General features: G+C 43.3%; 2 protein-coding genes across 5 annotated transcripts in view; one reads left to right on the forward strand and one right to left on the reverse strand.

Annotated features, from left to right (window-relative positions):
- Positions 1–2,962: 2,962 nt before the first annotated feature.
- Positions 2,963–4,739, reverse strand: helt (helt bHLH transcription factor; the record flags this gene model as incomplete). Its single annotated transcript, XM_080837516.1, has 4 exons — positions 2,963–3,441; positions 3,753–3,849; positions 4,115–4,219; positions 4,710–4,739. The coding sequence occupies 4 exons, from the start codon at positions 4,737–4,739 to the stop codon at positions 2,963–2,965; spliced, it is 711 nt and encodes a 236-aa protein (XP_080693642.1).
- A 4,687-nt stretch (positions 4,740–9,426) lies between these two features.
- The window catches only part of acsl1a (acyl-CoA synthetase long chain family member 1a), a 30,508-nt gene continuing 12,118 nt past the window's right edge, over positions 9,427–27,816 (forward strand). The window contains exons 1-2 of one of the 4 annotated variants that reach the window (XM_080837968.1): positions 9,427–9,468; positions 21,234–21,440. In XM_080837968.1, the coding sequence (XP_080694094.1) occupies positions 21,246–21,440 (195 nt within the window). In that variant the 5' untranslated portion in view covers positions 9,427–9,468; positions 21,234–21,245. Of the gene's footprint in view, positions 9,469–19,074; positions 19,293–21,229; positions 21,441–27,816 lie in introns of those variants that run through there. The other 3 variants (XM_080837967.1, XM_080837965.1, XM_080837966.1) reach the window with 3 other exon arrangements.

Genomic DNA, 27,816 nt, shown 5'->3' on the forward strand with positions numbered 1-27,816 from the left:
AAAGGAGGTAAGCAAGCCGACTGTTTGCTCAATAACGCTTGGGAGCACAAGTGAGCTCTGTATTAAGGGGAGCCCCGAGTCGCTGTGGCTCAGGGAAGGGCTCGGCTCCCGGGGCCAAGGAGACGGGGGAGGCCCCAGGGGGCCCCGGCCAGCAGCTTTAGTCCATCCCCTCCGCAGAGAACCTTTGATTTCATGGGGGTGATTATTTTTCTTCAGACCCACTCAAGGATGAAGCCTAAGGAACCAGAGATGGTCCCCCATTCACCCGCACCACAATGGAGGAGCGCCCCCAAAAAATCCCACTTTGAGTTCTCTAGCTCTTTCGCTCCCTCACTCTCTCTCTCTCTCTCCAAGTTCTCTTTCCTCAGCACTCTCTTGGAAACTGATTCAATACAACTCACTCAAAGACAGACTGAAGAGACCAGATATTGGGAGGGGGGGGGGGGGGGGGGGGGTTCAGCCATGTCACACAGAGGTAAAAAAAAAAACATTAATGCCATATGCAGGACACAATCAACATCCCCACCAGGATCAAGCGGTCACCTCTCACACCCAGAAGTCCCCCTTTCTGGGATGACTGCATGTAATATGGACACTCTACGGCCAGCAGTTGAACCAGGCCCATGGGAGTTGGAGGTTGGGAGATTTCTGACAGTGGTGGTGCTGGAGAGGGTGCAGGGGGTGGAAGCTGAGAGAGGGACTGAAGTAGACAAGGGGGTGTCGTGAATTCTCTCCTTAAGTCCTATTGTGGAGCCCAGGGCTGAGAAAGGACCAGGCTCGACCCCATATAGTTTAAAGGCCTAAAGCATGAATCCCAACATTAGGTAAACAATGGGCGTCATGGGCCAGTGGGGCTTGGTAAAATTATATGTAAATGACCTTTTATACACAGAGGAAGACAGAGCCAAGGTGGCCCTCAGACTCCCCATCTTTAATCCTGACTGCAATAAAGAATAGTCTCTATCCTAATTTGCCTAAATAGATGGAAAAGGCATCACTTTGCCAAAAATTAGCCACACAAAGAACAGGGCAAACCTTCCTGATGTGATTTCCTAAAACTTGTCATGGATCATCTGGTCATGCCGTAGTATTTATATAACACCAAAGCAATATGTAAACATTCCACAGATATATTCCCTATTGTTTTTGTTCTGTGTTTGCAGTGAATGTCCATATTCAACCTTGTTCAGACTTACAGCGTACAGTCAGGATCAGGGTCTCAGAGAATGACAATACTAAACTGGAAAGAAGCCAGAAATATGAAGGGGAGAATAAGTGTTAAGTTTGTTAAACCCCCAACTCTCTTTCTCTGAAAAGAAGTACAGGAGATGGATGAATAGAAAAAATATTTAGAAAAAAAGGCAGGAGAGAGATGCGTGTGTGTGTGTGTGTGTGTGTGTGTGTGTGTGTTTATTTGTTTATTTGTTTTGGAGGAGTAGTGGAGTGCACGCTTGGTTAAGTTTGCAGCAGGGGCATTAGTGTGGAAGTGACCTCAGTAAACACTGTTGCCCATCACCTCAATGCTGAAATGCACATGGATTAACCCTCACCAAGGGCCTGCTGCTTTGGCTGGGCGTGCTGATGGCTCTTATTTGTTATTTGCATTCTATTTAAATATAGGTGGAGAAACACTATGTGAGGAAGTCTGTGTGTGTGTTAGTGTGTTTGTGTGTGTGTGTGTGTGTGTGTGTGTGTGTGTGTGTGTGTGTGTGTGTGTGTGTGTGTGTGTGTGTGTGTGTGTGTGTGTGTGTGTGTGTGTGTGTTGGGGAAAGTGGGGTCTGTTGTGTACTCACAGAGGAAAAAGTGCATGAATGGATCACCCTGGAAAGAAGCTTATTGTCAATCAAGAGAGCTGAGGCCACCAGACCATTACAGAAAATGTTAATTGCCAACATGCGTCACACCAATTTGGTGAAGATGAGGATGGGTGGAAGAAGATGGAGCTGATGGTGTAAAGATGACGATGAAGATCGTACTACAGCGGCAACTGATAGTAAGGATCAGAAAGAGGAAGAGGAGAATGGTTGCCATTATGTTTAAGTGATCTTAAGGTGTATCGGTGATGGTGAGCCTTAACTCTACGTGTATGTGCGTGTGCTATGTAGTGTATATATTTTGGAATGCATCCTTAATGAAACATATGGTAACACTTAGCCTGTAATAAGTGATGTCTTGGTGTGGTTATTATATCTCTTTTGCCTATGGCAGATTTATTCTCAACTAAAAAAGACATTTTTTGAAGTTTCACTATATAAAACCCACAGCCTGGCTTTTTAATCAGCCAATGGTATTTTCAGTCAAAAAGCATTTTTGTGTATTATGAAATTGGATCCCAAACAAAAAAATATTGTCACAGATGAACAGAAAAGAAGAAAACAAATGTTGGATACAAGTCTTCCCTTGTTTTTTAAGGCATTGGTTAATGTATAGGCATACCCAAAGTTAAATCTTTCTAAATGATATTTCATTAATGACTGTATTTTCCTATACAGAAAATGTATATTAACATGTGTTTTAGGGTAAAGGTGTTGTTATTGTCTTAATTTCAGGACAAATTGTAAAGTAATTTAGAAAAGTTCTATCTGCTCAGTAATTATGGGTGCTGCATGAAATTATGGGTGCTGCATGAAAACATTAGTCTAGAGGCTGCAGTTGATGTAATTTAGGTATTTGAAGAGGTAAGATGTGAGAATAAGTCCTACATTAATGCACTGCGTAAATGCCACTCAGTAGGGAACAGGACAAGGAAAACGGTGATTTAGGACTTTGCAAGTCAGGCTTTTGTGCAATATATAAATCAGAAAGTTATTTCATTTTGCTCTACGTTACCTATGTGGGTTTGTGGTGGAAATCAAAATGTAAAACGTAAAGATGTAATTTACTCGTTTATTTATTTCATATCTACAAATCTGCAATATTACATTTAGACATACATAAATAGAGACAATATATACAAAAGCATTTACAAAGCAGCGTGTTGCGCGGTGTGCAAACTGAATGCGTTGGGGTGAGAGTGACCGATGAAGTTGATATAATGATGATCAAGTCCCTGCACCGGCGACAAGTACCCGCCGTGCTGCTGTGTCGGGGTGGATAAAGACACCGGCGAATACCCGATGGTCGGACTCCGCGCCGAACTGTGCCAAGAGAAGTGTCCGGGTGGGCTCTGCTGGAACATGGACTCAGTAGGACTGGGACTCTGGTATTCAGGTGAAGAGTGCAACTGGCACAAATAGTCTGCGGTGTCTGGCAGTGCGCCCAGAGAGCTGAACATAGGGTCGGTAACGACGCGGGACTTGGATTGCAGGAACGCCAAAATCCTCGCGTACTTGTTGTCTTTGGTCTCCATTCGCTCCACCGTGGTGAGGTAGTGGACCAGGTTCTTCATGCACTCGTGGTATCCGTAGTGGAAATAGTTCGCAAACTCCGCCAGTAGCTCCCCTGCAATGAAATAAAAACGGAATATCTCAATTAAAGTAAGAACGGTATTGTAATACGGTGGATGAATATGATTGCAACGGCTCAAACAATGGCGATCTGACTGAGCATAAACTGTTAACTATAAGGTTTAACTGAATAACTGATGATTAACTTAACGAAAATGGAACATTTTCAATTAAACTGTCCCTATCAATCTCAGCTGTTATAGTGCGCTAGCAAAGCTGAGAGATGCTGATAGAAGTTTGTAAGTTTGCCCTTCTATGCGCACGCCGTGGGGGCACCATGCGTACCAAGAGGACTCGAGCACTCACCTTTCTCTCTGCCCCGAGGAAAGTCAGCAGAATGCAGAGCTCTCAGGTACTGAACCGTCATTTCCAAAATCTCTGCTTTTTCCAGCTTCCCAGAGTTCTGTAAATGAGAAAGAACTTCATAAGCACATTTTATGATTGTATGTCAAGCTATGCCCACTAAAACTGAGCAAAGCGTATGTGGTAATAGCGTACGTTGCTATTTGGTACCACATAATGGTTTAACTATCATATGTTCTTACGTTGATTACGTTGATAATCAAATGTCAGTTAGCAATGGCGATTATATGAGTTGGCATAAACAGTTAAATAGATGCAATTTCAAAAGAAAAATCATAGGGTTTGCTTAGCTTTGCGTAACATACCTGTTTGGCGAGCGCCATTGGCACAGTTTTCCCGAGTTCATTAAGACAGCGGTTTATACGGTCCCGTCTTCGTTTCTCAATCACTTTATGCGAAACTGGAGTTCTCTGTAAATTACCAAATAAGATAAGATATTAGGCAATTGTTGAATAATGGGCATGGAACAAACAGACCAGGTGTAAGCAGAAGCGTAATATGTAAACCGAACAACTCGTGTCTGTTTGTGGAATACGCTCATTGCAATCATATATACACTCTTTTATGGCAGAAATACATGTACCTCCGTAGAATCAAAAAAAATTCTAATAAATTAACGATTCAAAACTACACACACCGTCAATCAGTATATTTGTAAAACTATATTAGTATGAGGCATTGAGTGCGGATTGGCAAACTGGCGCGCGTAACCAATCCTTAATTGAACTTAACCCATCCTTAATGGATAATAGTTGGCATGTTTGGGTCGGTTATATTGGAGGTATAGTACAATAATGTTCTCAAATGTCAAATGTGTCAAAAAGTGAAAAAAGAAAATAAACTCAGTAATAATAACATACTAAATATTTAGAGGCACAGATGACTGATAGTGTTACTTACTTTGCGATCCTTCATCTTGGACACCATCATTTGCTAAAAAAGGAAAATATTAAAATATATTTGTCCAGGATAGTCTTGCCAGGATAGTGTGCTGCTAGTTGTTAACTGGCTGGACTGAGGTGTCTAACCCACCCTGTCCCTTATAAAGCGATCAAGCGAGGGGCTCAGGCATTCATTGCCGTAAATTATTCCATAGGATTAAAAGCAAGGCGTTGGGTAAAAGTGTGCATTTAGGATCAGTTAAATAAACAGTAAAAATCTGAAGCAGTGGGGTAGCAGGGGGGCAGACCTGCTTTGTTAATCCACGTGGCTGTTCAAAAGACACGTGATTACTTTAAGAATATTATTTGCATAGTAACAACCCAGGCGGGAAATGCGAACTGAGCGGTGAGTCCGCCTGATCCTCCAGGGCGCAGTGCGCGCGAGGAAAACAAAGCCGCGGAGAAAAGAGCTCTCTTTCTCCCAAACTCGCGTTTCTCACACGATCTCCTGTTTACAAATCCCAGCAGGCTATCTTAACTTCCATCTAGGCACAGTCTGGGAGTTAAGGCCTGTCCAGTAACATTAGAGTAATTAAGTAAGCCTTTAATAGGCTGTTCCGCCGAGTTCAAGGGAGATCTTTTGGAGATGGAGTCCCCCCGTTTGTTCCCAGCGTTTCTCACACGACTTGGTGACACGTCCATCTTTTATGGGAGATGGCAAGCTTTTTGTTTACATTCTCTATTTTTGTTCCAGGCCTCGGCAGGTGTGGGATTGAGGCTGGCACACGGGCTTCGCCTCTGTCCAAGCCAGAGGCTCCAGGCGTCTTTGGCACACGAGGGTTAGCCACCACTGGATTCTTTTTGGAGAGGCTCAATTTGTATCCTATTATCCTATAAGAAAATGTCTATTGAAATGAATGAATAGTTTCATTGGCCTAAATTTTAATAATGCTGTGAAAGAAAGGAGGAGAAATAAAGAAGAATGCAGCTGGCTCTAATGCGCATTATTCTCCGTCACCTGCGAAAGGGGTAGCCTGGAGACCTCTATTCATTTGCCTAATTTCGGTCAACTTAACAAACTTTGGAAGAAATTATTCTGGTATTGTTGTGAAGGATGGAGCTTTCTGATCGAATTAACAGCGTGTTTTGATCCGGTAAATGTCATTAGAAAGAAAGAAACAATCGCGTTTAAAGGGGTCTGGGTAATGCGCCAAGTGGAGACGCCAAAGCGCGAAGTCCACAAAGGGAGCACGCAAATGCCACAGGGGACTTTTGTACCCTCACATTGCTCAAGTTTTCCCCCAACAAAGGGCATTATTTTATACTTGAATACATTTCATACAACAATTGGCTGTTTTCTTCAAACATATTTTCACAGCAAGGTTAACAACAGGTTTATTGTGTGCGCTCCGTCCCACAGTCTCAAACGCGTTTTCATGCGCCAAAATGTTTTGGTCGTCTGGTTTTTTTCACTGGGAACGTTTTAATCTTTAAAGATTCGCCGTGTTTAAATATAACGTACCCTGGGCAGAGTTGGGGAGAGGAGAAAAAACGTTGTGGAGATTTGAAAAGAGAATAAAGACTCCAAACACATCTAAGGCGACGGAGGGTTATTCATCGCCACGGAAAGGAAAACACAAGTGAATTAGACGAAAGCATTAAATCTCATTAGTTTATTGTGGAATTTACCGTCTTGTAATATATATATATATAAATACAGAAGCTTTGAAATGGGACCAACTATTAAAAAAAAGATTTATAGTGTGACTTAGCAAGCAAAGGATTCTTGAAAACTTGTACAATCGTGTCTCAATTAAAAGAAACAAAAAGCGCCAGCTGAACCTGCCTTTATCTCCTGTGTCTATACAGGCTGGGTTTATTTTACTCATTGCTTGAGATTATTTTGTGATTTCCGTGCTTTTTGTTTGATGCATTTCATACTGTGTGTGCCATTTAACATGTTTACAGATATTACAACGTTATTTCACTATTTGGAAACCTCGTGCGTCCTCGTGCGTCACAGTAAGTGCATCACATTTAAACATTATTGTAGACATTTACTGGAAATGGCTTTTTGAACATGACATGGAGCATTTTATGAAAATCTTATGAAAAGCTAATTTCCATCAATATGTTTTAAGTATTGAAACTGCGTTTTAAAGTTGCTGATATTTAAGCTTTTAAGAGCAGGTCCATAAATATCTTATCTCACATACAGTCTCAGTGAGTCTATCTGGATTCACAACTGAGATTAATACCTCTAAATGACGCTTACCTTAAACAGAAACAAACTGATAATTCGGCAGTTGTCTACTAATTTCGCACACTGAAACATTATTAACACAAATTATGAATATCCATACATGTACAAGGTGGCATTAGTAGGTGGTATTAAAATAAAGTTAAAATAAATACATTTTATTTCAAGCCACTTGAATTAGGTGTAAATTCAAGACTCTGTGAATAACAAGTTCAAGTGAAGCACATGTACATGTTACCCAAAGCTCCCCAAGTAGGCTAAGCATCTTTGTTAATAATGTTGACGAAGGAGGAAAATGTACCCTCCGTTTAACTGCATCGTTTAAGTGTATTCCTTTAATTTTGTATGTAGTCCTGTTTTGAAGTTGTGTCTTCTATTAGTATGTCATGAAAACCATGTTAATAGAATATCGTGGGCCTATACACAAAACAGTGGTGGGAATTAATATAATGGGTTGACAGACAAAGCGGACCAGCTACCTGAAAGCTTAATCGGGTCTGTAAGGAGTTACCATGTGAAAGAGAATTACTCTGGCGGGCCTCAGCAACAGCGCAGTCATGCATGTCACCTTGATTACACTAGTACAGTTCGCCTTATTCGCTTGTAAAGTAAGAGGGAGTTCTAATGACACTCACTCTTTCGCACGTCATCTGTTCATGTGGAGAAAAGGGCTGAACAAGAAAAGGTAGAGCCTTTAAATATTTAAAACAGCTTCGTGAAACAGTACTATTTCGCCTACACCACAGATCTAAATTCAAAGTTTAATTTGTTAATCACCTGATTTGCAGGCTTACGACATGAACTGTTTTATTGTGGCACACATTTAAAAACATCAGCTGCTATGGTCTCGTGAAACTTTTACTTGCTTGCTGTTGCCTGTGCCATATGGGTATCAAACATCGGTTGTTCCTACATGCTAGTCATACAGTTAATACATTAATTGTCATACAATTCACACTTTTGGAAGAATATTTGGATTGATACCCAATTAAGAATTCAGTTTAGCAGCAAAGCTTAGTCACACTGTGCGAATAATGCAATTAATACATCAAGCATTGATAGACAATTTAGAATAAACAGTAGGCCTACGTGATAAGTAATACGTAACGAACCCTCCTTTTCATAAGGACTTGTCAGCTGTCTGCATGTGACTTCGAATTTTTTAAATCTCATATTGCCATGTCTGTACCTCAATTTGAATTTGTTTTTAAATGTAGAAATGTGGGATTTAGTCAAGCAATTCATGGTGGTGTTTGTTACTATGCTGTAGCCATTTAAAATCTTCAAATCGTTTATATAAATATCTGAATCAGGTCGATGCGTTGTCAGGCACTGCTCAATGACCCGCAGTGACCTCGGGCAGTCGCCAGCGTGGTTCTCTAGCTTTGTGCGCCATCGTGAGTCTGTCTTGCATCACTTCACACGACTCTCATTGTCCTCCACAGTCCGGGAGCATCTTTTCACACGCATTTAATAGCTCTTCTCAAAGGTCCGCATTTGGAACTTTGCCTCAGAGGCGCAAATATGTTGCTTAATGTTTACAGGACCATAGGTGTTAACCTAGTTATCTGATGGCTTGTCAAAGAGAACGCTACATTACTTAGAGAAATTAGGCTTCGTAATAAAGTACTGATGGCTTGAGAAGGAGAATATAATAAGGGGTGTGACTTGCATCAGATGCGTCTGCAATTCAAATTTATGACATCACAAGACCGTTATGTTGATGTGCAGTGATACTTTACACTTTGCAGTAGAGGGAGCTGTTGTGCCATGCAGAAGTAGGCCTCCGGTGTAGGTACCACTGAGCATTCATTCGAATGTACCTTCTTACTGTGGATGCTTATGTTATCTGTCGTGGGTTATAGAGATCACTTGTTGAAGCTTCCCGTTGAAAGATTGCATGGGCAATGGCTCCGATTTAGCAAGTATTTAATCGGCTTGACTGTTACACAGTGAGAGAACAATGCAGGGAACCTACATTATTAGGACACGGAGTTAAAATCTTTTGTGGTTTTAGGATCCGTTTGAAGGGATCCAGAATCGGCTGCGCCCAGGAATGTTTTATTTTGGCCACGCCACTTTTTTTTGCATGCCATGTGTCTCATTTTCTTTTTCTGGTTTTCCTATTTGTATATTAATCCATTTACAACCTTACCTGTAGGCTACCCCACTTAAATACTTGTATGCCATGTTATATTATTAACGTACCACGGTGTTCCTTTAGTCTGTATGGACATTTCATTCGCTGGCAAACCGCAAGTTTTAACGCAAGGTATCCTCAAGGTTTATATACTCACTTACATCCAAATTGAGTGAATACACGTACAATGATCAAGTTCAAATGTATTCAAATGTCTCCCAACACCGTCCAATGATAACTCTTCTCGCACTATCTTGCGTCAGAAATATTTGACAGCAGCTCCTATTGGCTAAGTACCCGGTTTACGAATTGGGGAGTACTAAGCGCCACATCCCTTAGAAGATTTCTGCATGGTTCATCTTAGGAGCGGTTTTGCAGGTTTGTGAAATAATATTTACTACATTGATTTCTTGCTGTTTTCTGTGAATGAATCTAGATATTGACTTTCTCTGTTAAAATGTCATTATCGTTATTTGAATAGGGGATTATATCGTCAAGCTGTCTACGACTGGTGGAGAAAGTAGGAAGCAGACACGTTGTAGCAATTTTCTTTAGATCCTATTATTACGCTACGTGGTGGTGATTGTTATTGATTTGCAGGTTTGTATGATTTATTTTCTTGAGAACCTCAACATAGAGTTTTTTTTTCTGTCAAGGCCTTTGCAGTAGGTTAATGATGCAAAAAGTGCTAACGTTACTCCACCAGACATTTAGCAACCACTGCTTGCATAAAGAGTTCTCATTTGTTCGGCACTGGGGCGCCAGGAGTTTTCATTCTCAGCGTCCTAGTCAGTGGGTATAATGCGCAAACCATGAACATGTTTAGGCAGAGCCATTATTCCTCCATCTGCTGGCAATGTTTTCTTTTTCGCGGCTGTGTGTTTACGGAGTTGTGTGGTATCCTACATTCATGATTGCACACTCGTGCGAGCTTTGGTCGTGCTCGCGAAGCCAGCAGACAAAGCCCTCAAGAAGAAGAAGTACAAAAAAAGGGGTGGCGACATTGTTGTTACACTCAACTTTGTTTGGAAACGGTTGTCAGCGTGCTGGGCTCGCAGCACGCTCTGAAAAGAGCATTCGAGTGACACCATTGTCAGTTAATTAGCTAATATTGCAACGAGCTTAAAACAGTTTACAATGTGTTCATTGTTGCAGTACCATGTTGAGGCATCCCGCCTTGTCGTTTCATGAGGACTACGTGCTGCTCGCTTGCTTGTGGCACGACGGTACTAATTGATAGGCGTCAAGCTATAACTAAACTAGCAGTGCAGGTTGCTTCCTACTATATTAACTGAATATCGCTGTATTTGTAGTAAGATCCTTCGAGGATTCCATACACAATTGGATGTCTTGGGTATCATTTATTTGAATAGACATAACGGTTTTTTATGGTATGTCTAATGATCGTGAATGTGCAAGTAGAATAGGCTCCTTTGGTTTGTAGCTGTTTCATGTAACCTCTGAAAGCAGGCGGCGCTTCCCCTGAACCTCTTAGCACAGATTCATACCACAACATTGCAGCCCATATCAGAGTTTCTACTAGGAACGATGATGGATGTTCACTCCACACAGCCCCTCACCTTGAGAAAAACCTCAGGGCTCTTTCTCTACGTACAGGGAACAGGGCGTTTGGGGGGCTGCTTTGAGGCAACAGACCTTCGATGAAATTTCGACTGTTTTAGGCCAGGCCAGAGATAACCACAAGAGGCCCCTTACACTCAACTTCTTGGCCTTGTGCTGGCATCCATCTATATCAGGGTTGTATGCAGATCTCAAATCTTAAGATCACAATGTCTCCTGTTTTTATGTGCCCATCTGTGTTCTTGTGTCCCGCTGTGTCTAAGGAGTCTGTGAGTGGTCTATGGGGGCCTCTTGGAGCAAGGTCAGCAGATAAACCTTCAGAAATCTGAAGTCCTTCACTTTGAAGTGAGACTGATATGTAAGCAAAAAGCACCACAGTCCTCCATGAGTGTAATGCAGCAACAGGACACACTCAGACTGATGAGGGGCTCTATTTTTAAGTAGTGTGGTTTAGCGAAAAACTTCTGTAAGTTAACTGAATAAGTGGTAAACCCCTTACTCTGAGGCTTAGTACATACTTGGAATAGACCCCGGTTTTGGTTCACTCAATACAGGATAGTGTTTTAGTTAAGTAGTTGTGGGGGGGGGGGGGACGACAAGACAAGCTGGAAGCACCTAGTGGTCTTGTACACATTTGCTTTTTCTGGCAGCCCTCAGCTGGATGGCTGGCCAGCTCTTCAGCTTCAGTCAGGGAACAGGAATTTGGAGAATGTTGGCTGCATAGCAGTTTCATGCTAGTCCTTTTCCCCCCCTTTTCCTATGGGCTGGGCCTGGTGTTTACTCCAGACTCACCACCCTCATTACTGGACAAGGGAAAAACAGAATCGCACATCCATATGACCCTGACGATGCTCTTTTCCATTGCGGCTGTGGCTGTCCATGTTCCGTTAGGCTGCTTTAATGGAGGAATTTACTTGATAAAGGGGAATCCGTTTGATCATATACTTTTTTCTCTTGAATTTAATGATCTTGCACAAAAATTACTACATTTGGTGATGTTACACTTACTGATCTTACATTTTGATCTGAGGTTGACATGATTAAGGGCAGATTCATTCTTGCCTGTCTAAAGATGTCAACATCTTGCTTTGTTTACTGATTGCTATACTTCAGTTCTTGAAAGCAGCAGCAGCAGTCTCTTGGTGCAAATGCACTTACACAGATGGTTTACTTGGCTGGGTGACCCATTCAACCAGTTCGTTCTGAGGTTTGTGAGGCACCTTCGCTGTGCCCTGCTCGAATGTATGAACAACGCTGGCTTAATTCCAGTTGCCAGTAGGTTTCAAGCAGCAATGACCCATCAAGGGCACTCCCTAAACATCAGCATCTGCATCTTAAAATGGCGTTAAAGTTAGTGGAATTGGGGTTAATATCAACAAGCTGTCTACCACTGGTGGAGAAAATAGGAAAACAGACATGTCGTAGCAGTTTTCTTGAGAGTATAATACAGGTTATGTGGGGGTATTTTAAATGATTTACAGGTTTGTATTATTTCTTCTCTTCTCTTACTTCAGAATACTTTGTACGATATCAACTGAACATCATATAGTTTTCAGTTTGATCTTTTATTGAGGATTTCATGCACAATTGGGTGTTTTAGTTATTATTTACCTTCATGGAATTGTTTTAAATGTATTTTTATGGGATGTCTTCTAATGCTCTTGCATGTGCAAGCAGAAGAGGATCCTTTGGTTTGTAGCTATTTCATGTAACCTCTAAAAGCAGGAACCTTCCCCTGAACCTCTTAGCACAGATTCATGCCACAACATTGCAGCCCGAGGAACAATGATGGATGTTCAGTCCACACAGCCCTTCACCTTGAGAAAACCTCAGGGCTCTTTCTCTTCATACAGGGAACAGGGCGCTATGGGTTATACTTCAGCATCTAAAAGTGCTGCTCAAATTGCCCCCAGGTATTCAGGTGAAAGGTTAGCATTATCCTTGGCTCCGCCCCAAATGTCACCTCTTCTCCCACCACCCAATCCTGTGGGATTAAGGTGAAAACAAACTCTACATGCACCTTGGCAACAGCAGTGGTCCTCCTCTCGTATGATTTGTACACATCTCCAGTCATCTGATGCTGGTCTCATGGAAACTATGAGCCATTGGACAATCCCTTACCTCAAGAGGAACAATAGGGGAGGCTTGGGGTGGGGGAGGAAGGAAGGAGATATAAGATGGTTTCAGCGTGTTTGAGGTATAGAATTGCCTCTAGGGTTTCTGTCTCAAACAAAACCCCTGCTCTCCTGCATCCGTGCTGCATAAAGCTGCGGATGTGTGGCCTAGCTGGGCCTTCACCACAGAGAGTCTTGTCTGGCTGCTTCAACCACCAGAGAAACAGGAAGTGGCCTATAGGATGATCCAGATGAGTGTTGCTTTTTTGTATCATGGGTCGGGATTTTTTGCTGCTGCAGAAAGCTACAGGAAAGATGTTGAGCTCACATATTTGCTCCACAGGCGTTTTGTCTGAAGTGGTTCAAGACCTCAGAATGTCCCCTAACATATGGTGTGTGTGTGTGTGTGTGTGTGTTTGCTTTCTGCAAGAGAATGAACAGGGTTGAGCATACACGCTCCATTCCCTCCCTCCCTTCCTATCCTGTTGATCGCTGTCATCCCTGAATACACACAGCAACACAAACACACACAAGCTCAGAAGCACACTTGTGTTGTGGCTATTCTACCTCGATGGCTCTCCAAACATTTGATCTATCCTCTTCCCAGAAATTTAAATCAAAGGGGGACAGATTAGGAGCATCCCTTAAGCGCTCCTAGCAAGAGGGGCTCTTGTAAGTTCTGGCAGTTATGACTGCTGCTCTCATCATTCTCACCTGGCTCTCTTCCCACACCCTCGTCTGAGTGACTGATCACTGTTCCTGACTGATCACATCACATCTCCATGGTGACTGCTGCCTGGTATATTCCCAAGTACGTGGCTAAGTGATAAACCCGGGTAAGTTTACTCAGAGTAAGTGATAGGCCTCCAAATAGAAGAGCCCCATGGCTTGTTTTACCAGGAGAAGGAAGCCACTCGGCTGTTCTATTAGGAGGATTACCACTTATTCTGAATGAACCTACCCAGGTTTGTCACCGAACCACATGCTTGGAATAGCCCCCTGATGTCCATGGAAGGCCTCGGCAGAAGAGAGGGCCTCCCCTTGATCCTTGGTAGCACAGCATGGTTATTGCCACCTGGTTCAGACAGTAGGAATGAGGTTTCAGTGAGACATGGAGGTTGACCAGCCATTTTCTGTTTGGCCTTTCCCTCTGTCCCTCTGAGTGCCATTACGCATTTTCTTCCCCACTTCTTAGTGTTTTGTTTGTTCTCCCTCATCTATTTCTTCTCTCTCTCTTATTGCCCCGCCTCTCTCCTTCCCTCTTCTCTCTGTGGGTCTGGACTGAAGCCAGCAGGCAGCTGACAGACTGCTGTTTGTTATGAAGAGGGTATGGAGGTTACTGTCGGTCAGAGAACCCAGCCCTGCCCTTAGGTCAGACCATCACAGTCCTATTCACTTATCATCAGCCCATATTTGTGTGTTTGTGTGTGTGTGTGTGTGTGTGTGTGTGTGTGTGTGTGTGTGTGTGTGTGTGTGTGTTTGTGTGTGGATCTGTCCTGTTTTTGTGAATGAAGGCTGTCCTTGTGTGCTTGCGTGCAATTGAGACCCTTTGCACGTCTTGGTTCTTTTTAAGGGAATGACGGCTGCTTTATGTGTGGACGAGGGCTGTGTGTGTGTGTGTGTGTCTGTGTGTGAGCATATGATTGAGCAAAATAAATAAACAGACAGGAAGTCAGCCTTCTGACAGACAGTAGGAAGCGGTGGCTGCCAGAAGAGACCACATGAAACCCAGAAGAGAGAAAGAGGCCAGTTGAGGATGGAAAATAGAAAGATATCATCATACTTGCAGAGAATTGTGTTTTTCATTCAGACATGTTCTCCACTGAACAATCAAAACATAAGTGCGTTCTTTGGGAAAGAAAAACAAAATAAATGATGCTCTCCGTTCTCATGCAACAGCCCTCTGGCTCTCTCTCTTTTCTTTCTTCCTTCCTTTCTTTCTCTCTCTCTCTGTCTCTCGCTCGCTCGCTCTCTCTGTCAGCTTATCTGCGAATGTCTTCCATTTTTTCTGTCTCCCACTGGTTTCTTTTCTCCCAGTTTGAGAGCATACTGTCCTCCATGGTGTGTTAGCATTAGAGTTTGGAAACATGACCTAAAACCTTTGTTTGGCTACTGCAGTCCTGCAGCTATGGGTAGTGTTTAAGGTTAAGTGTCTAAAGAGCATTGCACAACCCCTTAGTAATTCAAGTAGTTCTTTTGACTTTTTTGTGATCAACCAATTTTTGAAAATGTTGACCTTGTTAAAGTCAAGGGCCATTGAATCTAACTGTAGAGGGGTGGGGAAACCATTTCTTCAATACATTCAAGGGCAAATTGATTTGTAGTGAAACAACATTAAATCATCACTTTGGACCTCTTCCATGCATATGCTCAGTGGTGGTGATGATGGTGTCTCTGGTAAGATGACACTTTCACCTTTGCCCCACATTCCCTCGGCTTACACACTCAACCTTCACACAGACCACAGATACACCCAATCCTCCCCCAGTGTGACTGGGATGCCGCATGCTAGTAGTATTTGACGTTATCACACGGTTCAGTGGGTGCGTTACCCAAAGCCGCTAGTCCAGGCAATGCTAGTCATGCTAACAGCCTTTCTGTGTAGAAAGGGGAGGGTGACAAAAAGAGGAAGGGGAGAAAAGAATGAATGAAAAAGAGGAGGAAAAAAAGAAATGGCACATTGAGACTGAGAGACCGAGTGTGAGAGATGGAAAGGTAGATGAAGATGGCAATGAGGGAGAAATTGAGAAACATGTCAGAGGTCACTGTGAACGTGGGGGGCGTTGGTATTCCAGGCAGAGTTCCAGAGACAGAAGGAAAGTAAAACTGAAAGAGAGAAAAACTAAGGGTGAACTTGAAAGGTCAGCGTGAACTCATTGCATCATAGAAAGATAATGAGTCAGATGGTAGATGGCTGGCGAAGGAAAAGAATAGCTGAGATGCTGAATGTGGAGATGTTGGTGTATCAGGTTGACCTGAATGCACCCTTATCATAAGCCAGCAACAAGGTCATGTGACACATTCTTCCATTGAGAGCTCCTGTCCACTCACACATCCTGCGGTGCACCTGTCTTTGCTGCATTTGTCAGGGGGCACTGGGATTTGTATTAGTGTGTGTGTGTGTGTGTGTGTGTGTGTGTGCGTATGTGCTCATGTGCTTGCCTGTGCAACGGTAAAATTGTGCTTGATGTTTGTGCATGACCCTCTGTAAAAAACACACATGCACAACATCGCCCTGAATGTTCATTAACTAGTCATAAGTTCGTCTTTTGTACACAGCAACGTGATGCCATCGTCAATATATTGTCAATAACGCAAGTGTCTGTCTCAATAGACCATGATGACACTCACACCAGATCAATCAGCCATGCATATCTGGCTTCTAAATGCGTTCCTTAATCAATACTTAAGACTCTCAAAAGAGAACAGAAAGCCATAATGATTGGATTAAACAGCTTCTGCATTGTTGTGCACTGTTCCCCGGCACAGTGAACTTTGGATGGCTCTTCTGCATGGAAACCATGACCATGGTTAGGTCGATTTGACAAGCATTAGTCTTTTGTATTAACATTAAAAAACGTTTGTGCATCACCATTTATGCTGTGCCTTTATTTTACGTAGTTTGAAAAGTATTAAGAGCCTCCCATGGAATTATTGCCAGATAACCTAGATGCCTGTCATGATCTGCAAGATATTCATGGATCATATTCATCCTTTGATAATTGTTGTAAAGCTGGGAAGGTGTTAGAAGCTTTGGGTATTGATTTATAGCTTCCTGAGTATGTCAGCTTCCTGAGTATGTCAGTAATAAGACTCTAACCTTATGACTTTATAACTTGACATTGCCATTTTTCTTTTTAAGCCATTGAAAGACAAAACCAGCAGATCCAGAAATGGGCTAGCTAGCAACAGCTGTAATAATTAATCAGGGATTTACGCATTATAGTCCGCCATAGAGGGAAATTGGAGGTTGATGGTACGGTTAAAAGGGCTCTTGTGTTTGGGATTAGGAGTAGGTAAGGTTGGTCAGGGCCATGTTTGACCCTCATTGCTAATCCAGGGGGCTCTGAGCAGTGCTAATGAGTGTGTTAGGTCAGGAGGCCTCTTGCTCATCTCTAACACTCCCCGCCATTCTAAAGAATCTGCCAGTTCCACCTGCTAACAATTAGCATGGGTGTGTGTGAGTGAGAGGAGAGGTGTTGCTGTAAGTGCTGTCAAACAGTCTAGGAACCACTGTTGATTTCTTCATCACACAGCACTGATACTGGTAGAGGTAGTGGTAGATGTTGAAAGCTGCAGGATGAAGCATGCAAATGACAATTTGCAAATAGCTTGATTGTTTTTTCTCATTTGTAAGTTGCTTTGGATAAAGGCCTTCGGCAAAGGAATACATGTAAATCTAAATGTTAATTTGAATGTGTGCTCATCAGGGAGTGGTCAAACAGTGGGGTTTAATGAGCACTTGTGTCTGTTTTATGGCCATGGCCCCATAGAGGCGCTCACCTCTGTTCTGTGGGCTCTGCCATGTGTCACATAAACAGCTGGAGAGTTTCCTCATACCAAATAACTTTGGCTCCCCTCCCCTCCCCTCCCTCACTTTTTTCCAAAGCTTTCCATTTGGAGGGCATCGTCTAGATCTGCCTCTTCTGCTCTGTCCTCTGTTACTTGCCACTTTTCTGTGTTAACCATTCTGTCCATACCGAGACCTTTCTTGCACTTGCTCTCTCTCTCTCTCTCTCTCTCTCTCTTGCACTCTGTATATCATGCTAGTCTTTCTGTCATATATTTAGCTTGGTCTGTCTCTCATATACTGTATCTAATGTTCCTTCTTTCCATTCCTCTCTATTTCCTTTCACTACCCCTTCCCTCTTTTTCAGCTCCTTCCCCCTCCTCCCCCCATGGTGTGTGAGAGTTTGTGTGTGTGTGTGTGTGTGTGTGTGTGTGTGTGTGTGTGCGTGTGCGCGCGCGCACGCCTGCTTGGCTGGCCAAAGTGGGGTGACTGGTAGGGCAGCTCTGTCATTGGCTCATCCTTACAGCAAGCCAAGTATGGAGGGTCTCAGCAGCAGGCTTGGGGGTTGGAGAGGGGTTTACCTTTAGCCTGGAAACCTCCAAGAGCCAACCCATGTGACCCCTGTGGCATGCCTCTCTAAGGACCAGCTGACAGACTCACATACACACACACACACACACACAGACACTCACAGCCATGAACACTCACAGTGACACCCACCCACCCATAGTCCCTCAGTAATGAATGCTTGCATTGTTGCACTCTCGTACACAACACATGTAACACATCCTTGCGTAGTCATGGTTGTACTGGTGGGCACTAAGGCTGGACATAAAAAAGGCATGATATGCGAACAGGAGAGGGGGGAGTTTGGGTGAGAAGCAAACTGACAGAGAGAGAAATGTGTAGTTACAGTGTGTCCTCACCAGAAAGAGAAATGTGTAGTAACAGTGTGTCCTCACATTATTCTACCCACATAATTCCCCACTTAGGTGCGTAAGTGTGTGTGTCCACAGTATCAGCCCAGTGTTGAGGTTGGGTAAACACTGGAAGTTTCTCCTCGTTACTATCACTAACCTGCAGCTTTGCTGGAATGAGTGAGTCTTATCGCAGAAAGGAAAGTACCTGTGATGGAACTAGCGGCGCAACAGCTCGCCCGTGGTCCTGGTTGACTGAGATTACAGGTGTAGTTCATTAACCTGTCTGCGCCTGAGTTCCGCTCTAGCCAGATGGTAGAGGCTGCCGAGAGCATGTAGTGTCACCCAGATACCTCTGACCTCTAAATCCAGCTATCTGCCCACCCTGGCTACTACCAACACAGTGTGCAATTCATGCAGAAACATAATGTTGAGTGTAATCTCTGTCATTTTCCTGCTCTCACTTTCTCTGTCTTCTCCTATTTTTCTTATTTTATTTAGAGAGGGAGAGATGAAGGGATATAAGAGGGAGAGAGGGAGGGGAGGAGGGAGGGAGGGAGGAGGGAGGGAGGGAGCGAGAGAGGGAGGGAGGGAGCGAGAGAGAGAGAGAGAGAGAGAGAGAGAGAGAGAGAGAGAGAGAGAGAGAGAGAGAGAGAGAGAGAGAGAGAGAGAGAGAGAGAGAGAGAGAGAGAGAGAGAGAGAGAGAGAGAGAGAGAGAGGAGAGAGAGAGAGAGAGAGAGAGAGAGAGAGAGAGAGAGAGAGAGAGAGAGAGAGAGAGAGAGAGAGAGAGAGAGAGAGAGAGAGAGAGAGAGAGAGAGAGAGAGAGAGAGAGAGAGAGACTCACATGCTCATGTTGCTGTTTAGGAAGGGGGTGAGCCTTGCTATTCATAGTCGTGAGAAAGAGAGTGGGCTCTACCACCGGTCATTCGGCGCTGCTCTCCAGTTTCCTGCTCCTGCTGCTGTTGACATTACTTTTCTTTCATAGTGATTACGCTCTCACCGCACCGGATTTTATCTTTTTGATTTCCTTTTCATTCATATTGTTCCATTGGATGCGCACTGGGTCATTGGACATTTGATGTAAGAATGCTGTTTCTTAGCGTTTTCATTCAGTAGCTATCAGTTGCACTTTCGGTTACACCTCCTAGGAGATTTCCTTATCAATTGCCATGCCAAGCTTTCCTGTCTGAACCATTTTTGCTTTGCTTAATTTTGTTCATGTGAGCCATACTGATCGGAGCCTGGACTGACATGCCTGTTAAGATGGGACTTTTCTGAATCAGCTGCCCTGAATTGCTTTAGGGAGTTTTCAGTCCGGTTTCAATCATTCACTGGACTTCATGTTTTATCCTTTACCTGTAAAAGGATTGGTGGACTGATCACTGATATTAACTGCATTCTGACAAAATATATTCGTGGGTCGTTCAGTAAAATAAAGGTTTTATTTTATGTGAACATCTAACATTGTTTTATTGAGACAATGCAGAGAGCACTTCAGTATCAACTGAACACTGTTTTTGAGGATGAAAGTATTGGTATGAGTCATTAAAGGTCCTGCAGCTAATATTGTTGATCATATACACTACAGATGTCATTCAAAATTTGTTTTGTTGGAAAAACCATCTCTCTCACTACTGGACTCGTCCATTAACAAAGTGGTTTGAAGTAGACAACTGTTTAGTGTTAATATGTTTATGCAGTGTTAATGTGTTTATGCAATGTTAATGTGTTCATGTGTTGGCCGTTGGAGTGGCAAGTACACATTCTTTCAGCACATTCTTGGCTCCACTGGAGCCTGAGGCAGAAAGCCAGTAAAGAGGCAATTGTAGTTTTAGGCAATGCTCACTTACCAATATTAGACCAGCTTAATTTTATGTTTTTGTTTACAAGTCACTTGTTCATTCTCTTGGCCATTATGCTCTATGTACTTGAGTGAGGGGTGGCTCTTTGACCGAAAGACATTTTCCATGGACCTGCATGACCATGAGAATCTGGGGGGAAATCGATTGTATGACCTGTTATTTATACTCCTGAAGAGTAGACTGAAATACCTGAGTTCTTTAAAGGTTTGACGTAAGTAACAATGTTTGTTTATTCTTTATTGAATATATGAAAGACTACTTAGTAATGTCTAAACTAATGTTCGTTATATCTTGCCTCTGAAGTGTGGTGTAGTTCTTCACCGTAAACACTTGATGGCTTGGGGTTAAAATTAGATTAGGTGAGAATTCAGTTGTGTTAAGCTTTCATTGGTCATCATGGGCCTTCAGAACCAATACAGAGAAGAGGTTCAACCATTCAGTAAATTGGATGGTGCCCCGCAATGATTTGCATGAGGGCTGCTTTCTACAAAAACAGTATCTGAATTTGAGCTTGCTGTGCTCAGGCGTCTGTCACTGGAACACCAGTTCCTCTTGTAATCAGAAAAGTCCACTTAGTTGTAGTGATCATCTCCTTATTAGTTAGTCTCCAGTAAAGTTGGTCAGAGCTTGTATGATTTGGGCCCTTTCTGCCTGTGTCACTTCTCTCCAGTACTGACGGAGGCCTGGGAGTGCAACAGAGGAAGGAAAGGTAGCCTCTTTTGTTATGAAAGGAGATCGGGCAAACTTCAGCAAGTTGCTAGGCAATGAGCTGACGGCAACAGGAAATGGGGCCTGTGGAGCACTTCTTCAGTGATGCCCCTGTGAGCTGACGTGATGTTTAGTGGGTCATCCTCAGTCCCGGCTGCCTCTCTGCTCTGCCCTCATTCCCATGTCCCACAGGTTTTAGTGTTTGCTTTCAGCTGTGGCGTGTGCAAAGGTGCAAATAGAAGGTGCTGTGTGTTTAGACTCTTCAGAAAGATCAGATCATTGTGTTATCTGTGTATTGAGGTACATCTCTACCTCCAAGATGGTATACCTCTGATGGTAATACCTCTCTAATAGCTCTCCTACTCATTCCTTTCTTTTTTTCCCTTCCTTTTCCCTTACTGTTTCTTGTTCTCACTCTTTTGTTTCTCTCTCTCTATTTTGTCTTAGATAGTGAAGAGACGCCATGCAGGCCCAGGATCTCCTGAGACAGCTGCGGATGCCCGAGATCAGTGACGTGCGGGAGTATGTGCGCAGCTTGCCCGCCAACACACTCATGGGCATGGGAGCCCTGGCGGCTGTCACCACCTACTGGTACGCCACGCGGCCCAAAGCCCTCATGCCACCCTGTGACCTCACCATGCAGTCCATCGAGGTGCCGGTAAGGAGCCAGGGGAAAGGGGAAGGGGTGGGGCAAGCAAGTTTCTTTCCTAGCACTGTACCTAACCTACGTAGACAAGTTACTCACCTTTCACTGTACCTTAACTACGTAGACAAGTTCCTTACCTTGCACTGTACCTTACCTACATAGACAAGTTCCTTTCCTAGCACTGTACCTTACCTACATAGACAAGTTCCTTTCCTAGCACTGTACCTTACCTACATAGACAAGTTCCTTTCCTAGCACTGTACCTTACCTACATAGACAAGTACCTTACCTAGCACTGTACCTTTCCTCGGTGGACAAGTTCCTTACCATGTACTATACCTAACCTTTTTCTGAATACATTTTTTTTTTCTGAACAAAATGTCTGAAGTTTGGAATTATGCAACGTTTTACACAAACCAGGCCTTTAAATATCCAAGAGAAATGTAATCTTTTTTATTCTCTAATCTAATATATTTTCCTTTTTTTTTATTTGCCATGGATGCACTTCCACTCAGTATTTTAGTGAGAGCCAAATTCCTTACGAGCTGTTGTTAAGATTGGTCAGCTCAAAAATTGGATTTGTCTTGCTGTTTCTCTGGATGTTTGTTATCCATATGATTTTGGTCAGAACTGTTGTTGAGGTGGAGTTCAGTTCAATAATTCACTGAATCCACATGCCTGATGGTGAAAGGTAGAAAGGGGGAGATCATGTTAGGGGTTTTGTAAGAGAGAATATGGCCCTTTAGGCTGTAATGATCAGCTTTTGCTGTGATCCTGCTTTCCCGACCTTTCATAAGCGCACTCAAGAAAAAAGGTTTTGTCTACTGTAAGACAGGCTAAAATGGGTTGTAAATGGGGAAAGTAATTGGCTGATTTAGCAGTAATGAGGAAAGTGTATGCTGCCATGAGAATAAGAGGCTTTGCTTGTTGTTGCAAATGTGTTGCAAATGTGTTGTTTTCTTTCATTGTTTCCCTTCACTTAGTAGACCATAGTAATCTCATCTATGTGTTGTTCCTTGTATAAACCATAGTAGAGCAATTCGTTGAAGCAGATTGTGGACAGTTGTGAAGTTACAAAAGTTAATAAAACATTGTGGGTGTATGTGTTAGTTACAGAGACTTTCTGGGCATTAGTCTTTAGGCCTTGTAAAGCACCTTGAGACAATTCAATTTGACTGATTTTAATTGCAGTGTAGACAGTGATCCCTGAAAGGATCTGTATGTATTTGTTAATGAATACTGCACACACTCTGCCTCTGGGACACCGTGAAGGCACGTGCGCTGTACTGCTGTCAGATGAGTTTAGGGTTCAGTGTTGGTGTGTCTGTCACCTGTGTTTTGTTGATGCCCATCTCCTTTCCTGGAGATTTACGCTGTGTAAAGCTTAAAATGAGGCAATGATCGTGTCTGTCTCTCCTCCCTGGTTTACACCAAAGGGAAAACACCAGAGTTGTTCCTAGGTTTCTTCCTGAATCAGCCTGCTGATGGCATTCAACACTACTGCATTCCCAGGGTTGCCAAGGCAACAACTGTAAGGTTGGATATCTCCTTCTATGTGTGTGTGTGTGTGAGACATGCTCTAGAATATTTGTCAATATGAACATCAGACAAGTAACGTGATCCAAGAGAGTGATGATGGTGTGTTTTAGGGAGAGAGAGGGAGTGTGTGTGGGACAATAGGTAAAGGATAAACAGGTTATATGGAACCCTCAGGCCTGAGACCGCTGCCCCTGCCATTGAGTATCTGGCCTACTTTTAACAACCGTCTACTCTCTCTGAGCCAACAGAACATTCCTACAGACCACATCTGCTATGTGCCTGGACTTGTAACGGGTGTGTGTGTGTGTGTGTGTATGTGTGTGTCTGTGTGTGCGTGTGTGCGTGTGTGTGTTAGTTTCCATACATGTTGGTGCCGGTGTGGGGTTGTCTGCCTACAAAAACCTTGGATAAAGATATGAGGTCCGGTATGTTTCTCAAGCAGCATGTGAGGGGGTGACTGACTTAAAGGTAGTATATGTAAGCCTGGCTAGCTCTCAACTCTACACTTTCATCCTGAGCTAAATCATTTCATACTGCCCATCCCAAGCCAAATGGGGGTAGTATATTACTACATTAAACGGCATATGACAAAGACAGCACAGCAAACATTCACACACACTCACATTAGACACAAAAGGCATAGAACACGTAAGGGATAATGTATAGAACGCAGGTCCTTATCGGAAAATAAGTCCCGACAGGGTGAACCGGACACCGACGCGAAGCGGAGGTGTCTTGCTTCGCCCTGAAGGGACTTATTTTCCGATAAGGACCTGCGTTCTATACATTATCCCGCTTATTATACGGCAACTTGCCAAAACAAAAAAATAACTTAACACAGTGTGTCTTTTTACAATGTATTTGTTACTATATGTAGTGTTAAAAAGCAGAGAAATAGTTCGCCAAAGACGTTGAACTTCAAAGACGTTGAACATTCTTTAGAACACAGCTGCTCAACCGTCCGCTGAAACTCCATTGATAAGTTACCGGACTCAATACTTTCGGAATGATACGAAAGACCTATATCAGAAGCACAAAACCCGTTGCCATTGACAGCACAGCGGTCATTATATGCAGGTCATTATATGAAAATAAGTACCTGCGAACGTTGGGGATGGCCCATTCAAATCAACGGGGCTTTTTGGAACGTTCTGAAGAGCCGTATAATAAATCATTCTAAACCGCCCCAAGGTCTCGGCTCACTTGTCTTGGGCAGCGTTCTGGGGCAGACCATTAAAGATGGTGGATCCAACCTTGTCGCATAGTGTAGCGGTGGCTTGTTGGGTTGCTTCCTAACCCTTGCTTTCCTCCGGGTTAGCCTGGCACATCTGGTGCTTCAGAGCAGGGGACCGCAGGACATGCTCCATTCACTCTGCCTTTTTGGTATACTGGTATAACTTAGACCTTAGTGAGATGTGTTCCCTTGAAACAAACACACAAAACATCTTTGTTCTCCTGTTGTTCTGCTTCATGTGGCCCAATGCTGCTTAGTGTTTTCCCTACCCTCTAATTTTCTGTCTGCCACTTAGGGTCTTCTGGGCGCATTGTGGAATGTTTACCTCCATTGAGGAGCAAACTCTAGATTGAATTGCTTGCCATTTAGTTGGCCCCTCCATCTTTTGCTCTCTTTCTCTCCCTCTCTACTTTTTTTCATATATTTTCTGTCTGCTTTGCCCACTCCCAACACCCACCCACCCACCCAGTGTGAAATAAATAAACATCATTTTCATGGCCAGCAGAGATGTGTGCTTTTTGAGAGGGTGTCAGGGGGCAGTGAGGCGACCCCTGAATATGGGGTGTGTGGGACTGTTGGAATGCTATGATTGCTGGCTGCAGTCCCAGAAGTGTTTGGTGGTGATGGATGCAGAGCACTGGCAGCTGCTGTGGAGCTGACCTGATGCACAGGGACACTGTCATTTACAGCGGCACACGGACAAACTGCAGAAACATGGCTGCTGTCCTGGAGGTGGAGGAGAACGGGGTTGTAGTCACATACAGATCTCGATTTACAAACACACCCACACACTAAATCTATGTGGTTCAGAATCACACATGCACACAAGCTGAAGTTAATGTTTCAGTCACGTACAGAAAGCAGCCATAATTGAATCTCTACAGAGGTAGATATACGACCACACTTGTGACAGAGACCATTTACATAACACATCCACACATTAAACAAAATAAACTCTCCACACACATGTACACATATTTATAAATTTGAAAACACACATATGGGTACTAACAGGCATCCCCTCAGTAGATACAAAAAGTCCCTCAAGAACGTCAATATCAGTCACACCCATTCACATTTGTTCAAAAAAACCTCTAGAACTCATCTCACTGGGCTTGGTTGGGATTTTGACTTATGACTCCTTGAGTAATACAAACATCAAGAGAAAGGCCATCTGTGTCGTTTCTCCAAGGTTGTGTCCAATCGATTCTCCGCCTCCCAGCCACTGAGCTGATGACATCAGCCAGCTCCCCTGCTGATCAAAAACAGATGATGGAAGTCATCTGCGCTGGATCTGTTGCAGTCACGGCGCTATGCAAAGCTCTAGCTGTCCCTAAACAGGCGATATGTGGTGTCCAATCACAAACTGTAGCCGTCGGCTACCACTCAAGTTCCTCCTATGGTCTCTGTCACAAGACCTACTCAAAGCACAGTTGTCATGGAGACAGACACTTTCTCTCTATGGGGGGTGGGGTGGCATGGCAACTGCTTGTCTGTCAGAGGTTATTCTATGATGTGTTCTTGCATTGTCGCCTTGTTAAAAAGAGGCCAAAACACCTCTAGTTGCTACAGACCTGTTTGAGCATGTTGGAGTGTGTCTACTCCCCTCTGCCCTCCAGTGGAGTGTGGATCAATAGTTGGATTGGACCTCACCTGAGTTGAGCTTGTTATTTCAACCTGGGAGTTGCCAGGAGGACATTGTTCCAAGACAACAATAGCTTCAGCCACTGTCAGCTCATTTTCCATCCCCCACTCATTCACACGCACACACCCACATGTGTGTACACGCTGGAGGCTTGTTTAGTCATTTGGGTCCTGAAGACACATAGGAGTAAATAACACTTTGATTGTATGTTCCCCCTTCTCTCTGTCATATGTGTCCTAAGCCAGTATACTTACATATACCTGTATGTTTTAGGTCTGTGAAGTGTGTGTATGTGTGTGCAATAGCACAGGAAATGAGAGCAACTTATTTCCTGTTTAAGCAACCACTCTAGTTAAAGTTTCACAAAAACATGAGTATGATATGCTGACAGACATTCATGGGTTCTGTTTATGCTCCTTCATTACCTCATAAATAGAATTGAATTACTCCTGTAAGTCAATTTAAAACATTTATTAAGATAAGGTAACATTTAAACAGTTGTGACACAGCATCCATATCATTAAGTGGTGTTCAGTGCTACTGTGAGGATCATGTCCATAATCATGTTGGCAGAGAAGCACAGTAGGGCCAGCTGACACCCAACTCACCAGTGATACGCGCTCATTTTAATTCTTGCAGTTACCAGGAGTAGATAGTAAGTACACAGCCCTCCCAGTAATTAACTGATCCGCCTCTCGGTGTTGTACATGACCACAGGCCCCTTGAGCCAGATGGGATGACCTCTGTCAGTCATTTTCACTTTGTCATTCTTACTGTTCCTTAGAGCCCGTCCACAAGGAACCTGAATTGTCTGAATCTGGGAAGAAATGTTGTCGGATCGGCCTCTCGTCCACACTAACCCGGCGGATTGGGTCACTGTAGGGATGGGCGGTATGACGGTATATACCCTGCAACGGTAGAAATGTGTCTATCAGGAGAGATTTGGCTATACAGTTTCAACCGCGGTATACTATTATTTTGAAATCCATCTTCTTATTTTGAAATTCTGACTCCCGTTACGTTAAATGACCGGACTACTGGCGGAAAGATATGAAAGCGCTCTATGCACAAAACCCAATGACAGCCGTCATTACTTTTTAAGCAGTGAAAATTGTAACATTACAGACGTGCAAACGTTGGGGTGGCCCATTTAAATCAACTAAACTTTTTTGAATATATCTGCAACGTGCTAACGTCGCCGGCATATTGGTGAGCTGAAGACTGTCCTGTAAACAAACGCTAGTAAACGATACATAGTTAACTATCTATATTCTAAGTAACATGGAGACAAAACGTATTGGAACTCCACGTAGATCATAAACCCTTGAAAACAAAAACGAAATCGGTTGAGAAATGTAAACGCTAATGTGCTTTTTATGCAGAAAAACCGCAGCTCCACCATTTACTAGCGTTTCTTTACAGGACAGTCTTCACCTCACCAATATGCCGGCGACGTTAGCACGTTGCACCAATGGGCTGAAGCGTCAATGGGGCGTATGTGTAATGTGTAATGGCCAACTTATTAATTTTCTTATTTTTATATGTGGCCATATAAGAAAATGTTTTTCTCATCATTATTGCGTTAACATATGAACAAACATTGAAAAGAAAGTTTTTTTAACACTTCAGTAAGTATATTAAAGAACCACTGAAAGCCACATATAAGCACTGGACCGCTGAAATGGCCTCTTTTTCAAATCTGGTCACCCTACGTATAATATAACGTGACATATACCGTAACTGTGATATAAAATAGAAGTGATAGAAGATTGGGTAATGGCAAAGTGCGGGGATCTAGTCCTATTTGAGTGCTTTGGTAACAGTGATTTCAGATGCTAGGCGGTCGTTCAGCAATCGGAAGATTGCCAGTTGGATCTCGACTTCTGTCTTCTGTCACTTTATGCGCATGCTCCATCACGTCTTTACAGCGGATTCAACCACTCCGCTTCAGCGTTTCTGTGTGGATGCGA

Source organism: Sprattus sprattus, assembly GCF_963457725.1.
Source record: "Sprattus sprattus genome assembly, chromosome: 4".
Classification (NCBI taxonomy): Eukaryota; Metazoa; Chordata; class Actinopteri; order Clupeiformes; family Clupeidae; genus Sprattus; species Sprattus sprattus.